This window comes from Eschscholzia californica, unplaced genomic scaffold (genome assembly GCF_041429995.1).
Source record: "Eschscholzia californica isolate CP2 unplaced genomic scaffold, dmEscCali1.0.p SCAF_3, whole genome shotgun sequence".
Taxonomy (NCBI): domain Eukaryota; kingdom Viridiplantae; phylum Streptophyta; class Magnoliopsida; order Ranunculales; family Papaveraceae; genus Eschscholzia; species Eschscholzia californica.
In genome coordinates, this window is record NW_028238420.1 from 54,678,516 (window position 1) to 54,690,666 (window position 12,151).

At 37.2% G+C, this 12,151-nt stretch overlaps 1 protein-coding gene across 1 annotated transcript; it reads left to right on the forward strand.

Annotated features, from left to right (window-relative positions):
* The first annotated feature begins 5,781 nt into the window (after positions 1-5,781).
* Positions 5,782-8,349, forward strand: APL (Homeodomain-like superfamily protein). Its single transcript, XM_086671665.1, has 6 exons — positions 5,782-6,102; positions 6,231-6,307; positions 6,598-6,655; positions 6,821-6,890; positions 7,058-7,130; positions 7,469-8,349. Exons 1-6 carry the CDS (start codon positions 5,919-5,921, stop codon positions 8,198-8,200), a joined length of 1,194 nt encoding a protein of 397 aa, XP_086527791.1. The 5' UTR covers positions 5,782-5,918; the 3' UTR covers positions 8,201-8,349.
* The last annotated feature ends 3,802 nt before the right edge of the window (positions 8,350-12,151 follow it).

The following is a 12,151-nucleotide window of genomic DNA, read 5'->3' on the forward strand; positions in this document are numbered from 1 at the left end:
ACCTTTTTCCCAGTTCTTTCTCGTGATTGCTCGACTCATATGGGCAGACACAATGAGTTTCAAACTACTGAAACCACAAGGCCCTATCCAAATAAACCATATAGTATTGGTTCCAAGATTTCGGATTGGGATGCACAAAGACAGAGAACGAAAGTGAGAAGAATAAAAACTAGAGAGATAGAAGGAAAAAAATAGGGAGAGAGAGAGAGTTGCTACGGTGAGTGCTGAAATCCACGTTTTTAATTTTTTTTGTTGTGATATTATACTAAAGACAATTTTAATATTAACCATTATAATATTTTATTAAGGATAATTTTGTTCATAAATATTAAAATAAATAATTCTGGATATTTCTCTCTTTGGAGAGAATCTTATTCTCGAAGAATAGGATTCCCTTGAATTACTGTGAGCCAAACAATGGCCTTAAGGAGGAATCTTATATTCTTATTCCTTCGAGATTTTTTTCTTTACATTTGATCTTTATCAAACTTCCAATAAAAAAAGGATGGACAAACTTATCCTCTCTCATAACTGACCGTGCTATTTTATTACATTACTCTAAAAAATGGCAATTCCGTTAACTCGAATCCTTTTCCGCGTTTGATTCTTGCTCTATGTTCAATTTTTTATTTAGTAAGGAGATACCGTATGGCCAAGGTAGAAGAGTAGGTGTGACTTCCGAACTGAAGAGGCGCACGAAGGTCCTTAGCCCCTGGTTTGGAGGTCAATCTTGTGGCTCCTTTATTTAGAGTAGAGGTCTGCTAAACCGAGAGTGGAACCATTAGCTAACCTTGTGAGTCGTGGTACCTATAGACATATTCCATTTGAGGTATTGGAAGCTTTATAAACCCAAGTCATTCTAATAATTCCATCAAGACATGTTATCTTTGGTATAGGCAAAAACTCCTTAGTAAACCGAGTACATTCTTATAGGGAGAGTTGTATTATTTATTTTTGTACGAATTAACATAATAATTTTAAGAAAAAAATTAAGAAAGAAATTCAGAACTCTAGTTGATAATTGGTCATATAATTTTTGTCAGTGTCAAAACTAGAGGTATATGTATAATTTTAGATAATACAATTGGTCGATGAAGTAGAGATCACTTTTTTGTATATTGTTTTCCTTGTACTAATTCAATATAGGGTAACAAGTGTAAACATTGACAACTTGGACTTCTACTATCTGTCAATGCTCTCCCTATACCAAAGACCAAATATTTGTGTTGGGAGGCGTATGAGCGCAAAGGCTTGTTCTTTTGAAAAATGTGGACAAAAGGAGAGCCCCATTAACCTTGTGTGGCCAACCTAGAAATGAAGATGGGACCCAACTCCATATCTAAAACTTGATCAATTTTACTTTTAAAGGGAAGAAGGAATATATCAATCGTTTTAGAATTTATTCGCAAAAGCAATAAAGAGATGCTTAAAATTTAAGCTAGCATTGCATTTTCTAACATCTATTCTTTAATTATATAATTAGTAATCTTGTGATTTGGTTTTGAAATCATAACTAATTTATGAGCAAAAGTTAAATACTAACTTTGCTAATTCAATTTCTTTATTCTAATTTATAGTGATGGATATCTACCACTGCACGTGTATTCCTATGAAAAAGAAATATCCACTACTATTAAACAATTGCAAATGTACAAACTTTTTCTTTTAGTCTGTGATTATATAATCTATACGTAATGTGTTTAATTTGTACAAAATCTATATTTAGTGTATTTTCATAAAAAATAAAAAAATAAAGAACAAATTTGTTTAGATCTAACTCATGCAATTATGGTGGGCTACTCCAAAATTAAACCACCATTTTCCAATTTAACCAAGTATAAAGGTGAATAAAAAAAACAGGAAATTGGGCTGGAGACCCAATTTTTTGTTTTTTTTTGTCAAAAAGACAAGTTATCTTTTTTTCCTTCTAGGCACCATGAAAAGTTTGGAAATAGGCTTGAAGGACAATTCTAAAAATCCCTTAATTTTGTATACCTGAATTGACCTTTGTATAAAGGAAAATTTTAGAAACACCCTCAGATTTTCCAAAAACCCTCACATTTTATATAATCTTACTTCTTAGTTACTTATTTTGTTAGGGTTTGATTTTGCGAAGCTTTGCAAACTAGTTTGCAAACTGATTTGCAAACTGGTTTGCACTACTTTGCAAATTGGTTTGCAATCTGGTTTGCCTTGTAGAGCTTTGCAAACTGATTTGCAAACTGATTTGCAAACTGGTTTGCAATCTGGCTTGCCTTGCAAAGCTTTGCAAACTGATTTGCAATCTGGTTTGCCTTGCAAACTGGTTTGCAATCTGGTTTGCCTTGCAAACTAGTTTGCACTGCTTTGCAAATTGGTTTGCAAACTGGTTTGCAAACTAGTTTGCAATAAGGTCAGTTTTGTCTTTTCCCTATATTAGATAATTTACAAAAATGCCACAGGGAGCTGAAGCCCATAAAAAATTGTCCAATCCTTTTTAACCAAAGGCCAAAGTTTTTAGGGAGTTTTGGCCAAATTTCCCTAAAAAAAAACACATGTACCAAACAAGAAGATGAATCCTCGTTTCATCTCTTAAGATTTTTATGAGGGGTGAGAAGCGGTCGGTTGTCGACTATTTAGAGTTGGACCTACAGAACCATTTCAGAAAGAGTGACGAGGGAGACTCCTTATAAGGTGGTGTAGGACATAGAGTTTGTGCTACCCGTGGAAATCGACGTGCCTAGCTATTGATCGCGAGATAAATGAGGAGATGATCAAAGAACACGTAGACCTAATAGAGGAACTCAGAGATCAAGAAGAGCTATAAAATTTCGCATACCAAGGCATCGTAACCAGACGACAAAAAACAACAAAAATGAACGAATGCTCGAAGTGGGAGTCATCGTATGGAGAAAGTCAAGGGTGTTACAAAGGCACTCCACAACCAAACAATCCCCCAAACAGGAAAGACCATACAAAAGAGTAGAGATTATGTTCCTCACAACTTAAACCTTAGAAGATGAAAGTGGACCCAGAGAGGCTCGAAGGTACACATGACTTTAAAATTGGACAATCGAATTTGGATAAAGAAATCTCGATTGCATGTCTTTTCGAATAAATTAAAGGCGCGTTTATGCATAAAATACTTGATGTCTTTTTAGTTATCAAGATTAAAACCCCTGTTCTGCTATGCATAAATTAAGCCCTACTTCAGTAGGCCAATGATTAAGTCCTGCTTCGATAGGCCACAGATAAAGTCCTCTTCCATCTGTCACAAATTAAGCCCTGCTCGATCAGGCATAGACTGAGTCCTGATGTGGCAAGCACCAAGAAAAGTTTTACTTTAGCATGGATTTGTTATCAATTATCCAAGAATGAGGCTCTAAAAGCCTCGCTAGTTTGACCACGGAACAATCAGACCACACCACTAGAAGCCCTGCTAGTCTGACGATGTAAGAGCAGACCATAACTACGTCACGAAAAGCCCTGCTAATTTGACGATGGAACAATTGGACCATAGTAGAGGTGATTACTGGTTTGGCCGAAGAGAAATGAGACATTCGGGTTTCCGAACAAAGCAGAATAAATATAGCTCGACCAAGATAACTTACCAAAAGAAGGCCAGTCGTAGCGTACAACTGTGAAGCAGATCTCATAAGATAAACCTGATCAACACGTAGTACTTTTGTAGAAGGCCGAGTAAGCGGACTACAAATGCTTTGTCTTATAGACGACTCTCATAGAATCAGAGATTGACCTATAGAGCAACGCTTCTTGCTCTGTCAAAAGTATGAATTACCTTCTCTAAAGAAACTAGTGTCTTGTTAATAGTATGAAATTTCTTATGACTAATCCTGCCATACTAAGAAGTATCGATTTCTTTTACTCCTTAACATCTATTCTTCATTTTGTTAAGGAGTGGGGGATTTCGTGTTGAGCTAAATATTGGTCAATTGACCGGTCAAAAAATCTAGAGATTGATCTGGACGACATTCTTAAGGGTATTTGGAAAGTCACTTTCGGACATCATCAAACCTGCTACGTTTAATTTACCAGAAAATATTTTAGATACGATTGTATTGCCCTTACTCCTTAGGGGTAGACATGCGGAATCCAAGTAGAAGATATCTAATTAGAATAATGTGTTCAATACTAGAAGATTGATATTAATTACTTGCTTAATTACTTGACTAATTAAATTGATTAATTATGAATAACATATTAGAAAAGAACTATTTTGAAGTTTTCAGTTGGGAGAAGAATCTTTTCTTGATTGTCCAAAAAGAAAAGCATCTATTCCCTTCATTAAGAATTGGGTTGGTATTAATTTTTTTCTTCTTTTCTTTCTTGATCTTTACAAAATTTGACATCCTAGCAAGGGAAGAGAAATTTTAGCTAGGGCCAGGAGAGAGAGAGAGAGAGAGAGAGAGAGAGAGAGAGAGAGAGAGAGAGAGAGAGAGAGAGAGAGAGAGAGAGCTTTACATTGTTCTTAGTAATCCTCAATCAACTTTTTTTTTTTTTCTTATGTTATTTTATGCATGGGGCCATTGGTGAAATATTGACTATATTTTTACAAATTTGTTGCATTAGATTTGGATAGTGAGGTTGCTTTGATGACATATGCATGGGAGAGACAATCTTCTATTCCACAAAAGTACTTCATCTAGGGTTTTTCTCTCTTACAAAACAACTTTAGAAGAAGAAAGGTACCCCCACCTGCAATCAAAGTAAATGCTCTTCCCCACATACAAACCTTTATTTCTTTGAATATTTATCATCAATCCCATCACTCACTCTCAAAATAACAACAACAAGGTTCTAAAGTTAGTATCTACTCATAATTAACCACGAAATGCAACACGTACCATCACCTTTTTTTTATTATTTGAGATATGATACACAAAATATTGACCAAAAATTCAAAAATTACAACTCTAACATCGAAGTAAGAAATAAAGGGGGAAACAAACCCAAAACTCGACCGGAAAAGTGAGGCTCTTGGATGGGATAGATCGTCATTTTGTATCCATGGATAATCATCATTTTGTTAAGTGCAACCCTAGAACCTGACCATTCTAAGCGAATGAAAAGTTGCTTACTATGGTGGAGGGGAAGTCCCATGCTTTTAAATAAGAGAAACACTATTTGGCCGGAAAATAAGGTATGACCACTGGGCGAATACTGATGCGGCCGACTCTCATTTGTCAAAGTATATCTCTCTCCACATGGCTCGATCAATGGGAGCCGGTTACATCAACTTCCGGCCTATAGCAGGACCCTCATTTTCGGCCAAATAACATTTCTGAGTAAATAACTAAGATGTTAGAGATATATACTTTATTACGGAGGAAACGAAAATTTATGCATTAGCTTCTCTTCTTTGTCAAAAAAATCCAAAATATTGAACATCATGAAAAATCATCCCTTTGATAATTTCATCTGAGCAATGTTGTAGATCCACCTTCTCAATAACACGCAAGCATGATTTTAATATCTCTAAAAACAAAATGTTCGCCTAACATAATATACTTACAAACCTAATCATCTAGACATGTACGTTTTTATAGATTGAAGATTGAGAAAAATTTCGTTGAGTGCTTTATAAAGATCGGTCAAATTACTCTCTTAACAACTGTGCGAAAAGAAGGTATTAATGTGTACTAATTGTCATCAAAAGAAAAAAAAAACTCACTAATTAAGCTCTCTCCTTATAGTGGGTGGGTATCTTTTTGGCAAAGATGGGCCTGCAATTGGAGACTAGCGGTCGGTGAGAAGACCCTCCTTATATATAATTAAAATTTTGTTAACAAGGTAGCTAGCTAGCTTGTGACCACCACTCTTTCTCTTTTCTTCAAAAACGCACCCTATTCTTCTTTATATGCTCAACCCCTTGAATCTCTTCCCAGAGAGAGAGAGAGAGAGAGAGAGATAATTAAAGAATGTTCCATTCCAAAAAACCTTCTAATATGAATTCATCATCACTACATGAGAGATCATCTTCTATGTGTGTTCAAGGTGATTCTGGTCTTGTTCTCACCACTGACCCTAAACCTCGTCTCCGTTGGACTATCGAACTTCATGAACGATTCGTCGATGCTGTTTCACAGTTGGGAGGACCAGATAGTATGACATGCTTCATCATTTTGATCCATATATATAATAATAACCCTAGCTAACTAGCTAGCTTATATTCATAATTAATTGATCTCTAAAGTATGTTCTCTAATTATATTTTGTTTCATTTTTGACAGAGGCAACTCCAAAAACAATTATGAGGGTTATGGGTGTTAAGGGATTAACTCTATACCATCTCAAGAGCCACCTCCAGGTAATTAATTAATTAGTGGTGCTAAAAAAACAAGAAAAACTAGGCAGATCGACTCTGAACAGAAATTCTATGTGGCTTGCTGTGTCGACGTTGTTTAGTATAATCGCATAGGATTCCTGTCTCGAGTCTGCCTGGTTTTTTTTTTTTGTTCCCTGACAATTTTCTTAATTTATACTTCATTTTGGTTCACTCAATAATACTGTTTCTTTTTTATCTTTGTCTAACTACGTAGTAAATCATTAAACCCTTAATTATGGTGTTCTTGTTATATTCTCTTTGTTGATGTACAGAAATTCAGGCTTGGGAAACAACCACATAAGGAATTCAATGATCATTCTACTAAGGATGGTAAGAAAGGTTTAATATTATTTGTTTATTCTTTATGATTGATTAATTGTTTAATTTATTAATTCTCACGTTAACTATGAACTAGTTCATAATTTAATTTAATCATTTTTTTTTTTCGATTTCATGATCTATATATAATATTGAAAAAAAATACTTTCGTGGCAGCTTCAGGAATAGATCATCTGCAAAGAAACGCTGGTTCATCATCGGGAATAATGTGCCGAGGCATGAACGAGTATGTCTGATTATACCTTGATACTTATTGCACCCATTAATTACTAGCTAGATTCATTCAGGTTAATAAAAGGTTTGTGGTTTTAAATACCATAATCCATGCATAGATAGTTTTTATATTATGACTTGGATATTTATAGAATTTCTTTCGAAATGGTTTCTTGGCAGTAATAATGTTCATCTCACTGAGGCCCTTAGGATGCAAATGGAGGTACAAAGAAGATTTCATGAACAACTAGAGGTAAAACCTGCAAAAGCTTTAATCTTAAGGAAAACCCTTTGTATTTTCCTCTTTTATATTTATATTTATTCTACACATTGTTGGATTGTCCTTTTCCGCATGTGGGACTATTCTCCCACGCCTCCTCATGTGTGGGGTTCTTTCAGATTAACAAGTGTTTTTTTTAGTGACATGGAACACGTGTGACTTTTAAGCCTATCACCATGTTAAGTTGTAGTCAACCAACTCAAACGTATTTAGCAATAAGTAAAGAAGACTTATATTATATTCTTAGTTGCTAGATTTTCATTCTCGCATGTGGGACTATTCTTATAAATTTGTAAATGATGAATTGGTAGGTTCAAAGGCATCTTCAAATGAGGATTGAAGCACAAGGAAAGTACATGCAGACTATACTAGAAAAAGCATGTCAAACACTTTCTGGTGAAAGCAGCAGCAACAGCTTGGCAGCTGCAGGTAACAGTTGTTACAAAGGTCTTCAAGGTGTTGTAGTTTCGAATATGCAGCAGGTTGGAAGTACCATGAAAGATTTTTCTGCTTCTCCTGTCAACTTCCCTTCTCTTCAAGATCTTCATTTGTATGGGACTGGAGGAGATCATCATCATCATCAACTTCCTGATATACAGCAACAGATTGAGAAATCGTCTATCGATACATTCTTCCCATCATCGTCAAATTTAAATGACAATATATCATGTCTTGGAAAAAAAAGACCTACTACTTCATCAATATCGAATTACGGTACTACTAGTCATTCCCCTAACAAGAATCATCAAATGGTTTGGACTGAAGATGATATCAGATTACAAGAACTAGGATCTGTAGTTACTTGTTTCGAGCCTCAACAACATCAAGATAGTGTAGGAGAGATGGATTGTCTTGGAGATGTTTATGAAGCTAAACCTGTTATTCTATCTGGTCATCATAATCTTCAAGATAGTGTAGGAGATAGGAAGTATGATTCTTCTACAACTTCCAAACTTGAAAGACCGTCTCCACGAAGGGCGCAACCTATTGATAGGATTAACCCAATGATCAAGACGCAAGAGAAAATTGTTCCTTATAGTTGATATTAATTATTCATGAACTTTACTCGAACAATTTTATTAATTGCTAGATTTTGTAACTGTCTAGTAAACTTGAAGTATATAACCTTCAAAACCAAGTATCTTTATGGGTATACAATAACAATAAATCAGGACTTTCCATTCCTCTATCATATATGGTTAAAACTTGTCAATAGATCCATGCATTGGTGGTGAAATGAACTTATTCATTACAGGGTTAATTCCTACAATAATGATAAAGAACCCGATTCTCCTGAGGGTCTGGCTGGATTGCCGACGTAGTAAGCCAAGTAATTGAGCTGGATCGTGGAGAATCAAGTTCTCTTACATTATCGAAGGAAGATATTTGATTTCTTATCGATGATGTCTGAAAATGGTGTTTAGGTTATACTCAGGATAGGAAGATTCAGCTAATCGAACAATGAATTAGTGATTCTGAATTTGCAAAAAACTCAGAAACCTCTCTGACATTCAAGTGAGTAGGTTACTTTTGCAGCTAAATAACTGGATTCAAAGTCTGAGTTTAGAAATTGAACCTTGCATGCATGGTTGATTAAGGCGAACTTGTTGTCTTATATAGGCTTGGTTGGCCGACTGCGACGAGCGACCCAGATGATGCGGTAGAAACCACCGACTTGGATGAGACCATGCCTTTGTATGAAGTTTAAGAGAACCAGAGAGATAAGAGAGAAAACCGAGATAGAGAAGAGGGAGATCGAGTGAGATAGAGGAGATAGAGATAGAATGAAATATTCTCTGTGTATTCAAATGAAGTATTGTTACATGTATATATAGGTATGTATGAGATAATAACAATAAAGATTACAAGGAAATCAAATCTAGTTAGTTGTTGACTAAGTCTATTATCATATGGGCATGGGATGCATGGATGTGGACCGGTGGTGGAGATGCACGATGGGTCTTGGGCTGGATCCATGAGTGATCCGTAATACTCCCCCTCAAGTTGGAGCGGATGGAGAGAGGACGCCCAACTTGCTAATAATGCTTCGGAATGCTTCAGCGCCTAATGGTTTGGTGAAGATGTCAGCTAGTTGTTCCGTTGTTGGTGTGAAGCGAATGGAAATGAGTTTGGATTTGATTTTCTCACGGACAAGATGACAGTCAATCTCTATATGTTTGGTGCGCTCATGGAATACCGGATTTTCAGCTATGTGTAAGGCAGCTCGATTATCACAATAGACAGACATAGGATCAGAATGATCAATGCCGAGATCGTGAAGAAGATACTTCAACCATTGAAGCTCACATGTAAGTGAAGCTAAAGCTCGATATTCAGCTTCAGCCGAAGAACGAGCGATGGTAGATTGTTTCTTTGATTTCCAAGAAAGTGGACTAGATCCTAGCATGGTAATGTAACCGGTGGTGGATCGACGTGAAGTGGGACAACCCGCCCAATCCGAGTCGCTAAAACCCGAAATGTGAAGTGGGCTAGAAGAGGAAAGGAAAATACCGTGGCCAAGAGAACCTTTGAGATATCGAAGTACTCTATGGGCGGCATCAAGATGAGTTGACCGTGGAGATTGCATAAATTGGCTTAAGTTATTGACGGCATAAGTAATGTCAGGTCTTGTAACGGTAAGGTAAATGAGTCGACCGATAAGACGTCTGAAAACGGATGGGTCGTCAAGAGGAGTACCGTCCTCATGATTGAGTCGGGACTTCTGTTCCATAGGAAAGGATGAAGGACGAGAAGCCGTGAGGCCGGAATCCTCGAGGATGTCTAAAGTATAACGACGTTGGCATAAAAAAATCCCTTTGGAAGAACGGGAGACCTCTATTCCGAGAAAATACTGTAATCGTCCAAGGTCTTTCAAGGAGAAAGTTTGATCAAGAAATTTCTTTAATTTAGAGATTGCAATGTCGTCTGAACCAGTGATAATAATATCGTCAACGTAGACGAGTACATAAAGAGAAGTTGAATCTTTAGTGTAAGTAAAAAGAGAGTAATCAGCGAAAGATTGAACGAAACCTCGAGAAAGCAAGACAGAGGAGAATTTCGAGAACCATTGACGTGAAGCTTGTTTGAGACCGTACAATGATTTGTGAAGTTTACAGACACGCGTCTCCCCCTTAGGGGAAAAACCAGGTGGAGGTTTCATGAAAACTTCCTCATCAAGATCACCTTGAAGGAAAGCATTATTGACATCGAGTTGATGTAAAGTCCACCCTTTAATTGCGGCAATATACAGAAGCATTCGAACTGTAACAAGTTTTGCAACAGGAGCGAAGGTGTCGGTGTAGTCCAAACCTTCAATTTGAGTGTAGCCCTTGGCCACGAGTCGAGCTTTATATCGCTCAATGGAGCCATCTGATCGATGTTTGATCTTATAAACCCATTTACAACCAATGGGCCGTTTACCTGGAGGTAGGTCTACAAGTGACCAGGTTTGATTGGATTCCAAGGCAGCAATTTCTTTAGCCATGGCGTCTTTCCAATAAGAAGAAGTCATAGCTTCCGTGAAATTGCGTGGTTCGGTGTTAGCTAAAACGGATGTAAGGAAGACTCGATGTGAAGGTGAAAAGGAGTCAAATGAAATGAAATTGGTGAGAGGAAAGGATATTTCGTTGTCGGAAGATGAAGAAGATTTTTGTAAAGCCGAACAAACGTAGTCACCCAAATGCGAGGGTAGTCGACGGGGTCGTTGAGAACGACGAGTAGGAGTAATAGGATCGTGGTCCTGTGATGACATGGATGTGTCACAAACATCAGCCAGGGAAGTATCGAGGTCTGTGTGGGGTGCCTGCAGAGATACAGGAGCAGGCCGAGAAAAATTCAAGGGAGTGTCGCCTGGAGTGCCCATATCAGTGGGTAGCGGGTGGACGTCCAGTTGATTGGGAGTGGAATTGATAGGGGGGTGCCTGTAGACGGCGGACCAGAACTTAGAGATGACGAACCGGAACCCGAAGACAGTAAGGTTGGTCGAGTCATGGTAAATGTACCATCGTCCGGGATTGAAACGAAAGGACGAGAATGAATAGGTGAAGGCAACGAATTATTTATGTGTTGCATTGGAAATGTTGTCTCATGAAATACAACATCTCGGGAAATGATAATTTTCTTAGTCGCAAGATAAAGAACTTTGTAGCCTTTTTGGCCATGAGGATATCCGAGAAAAACACCCGGAATAGCTCGAGGATCTAATTTTGTTTTAGGGTGAGGATTCCGAGCAAAACATAAGCACCCAAAAACGCGAAAGTGAGAAAAAGAAGGAGGGGAACCGAGTAGTTTCTCATGTGGAGACTTACCATTTAAAATAGGGGTTGGTAGTTTATTAATGATATATACGGCGGTTAAGACACATTCTCCCCAAAATGAAAGTGGGAGATTGGCTTGAAGGCGAAGAGATCTTGCTACTTCCAATATATGGCGATGTTTACGTTCGACAACCACGTTTTGTTGTGGGGTGTAAGGGCAAGAACGTTGGTGAATAATTCCATTATCATTGAACCATTTTTGAACATCTTGGTTCAAAAATTCAGAGCCGTTGTCTGAGCGGAAGGTTTGTATTTGAGGAAAAATAATGTTTCCCTTACCGGAACTTAAATTTGATAATTTAGTGTTAAATTGTGTGTTAACATAGTTGGAGAAGGTTGATAAGAAGGATTTAGTATCCGATTTACGACCTAGTAAAAACACCCAAGTACATCAAGAGAAATCATCGACAAGGGTAAGAAAGTAACGACAACCTGTAGATGAGGGTATTGAGAATGGACCCCATAGATCCGCATGTAGTAATTCGAAGGGGCGAGAGGTACAAGAAGTACTAATCGGAAATTGTAAACGTGTTTGTTTAGATAAAGGACAAACTTCGCACGGTGTTTTATTAATTGAATCAACGGAAATACATGAAAATTTTCTAGATAAATACTTTAAACGAGATAGACTAGGGTGACCTAAACGGAAATGCCATAAATTGGAAATAGAACTACAAT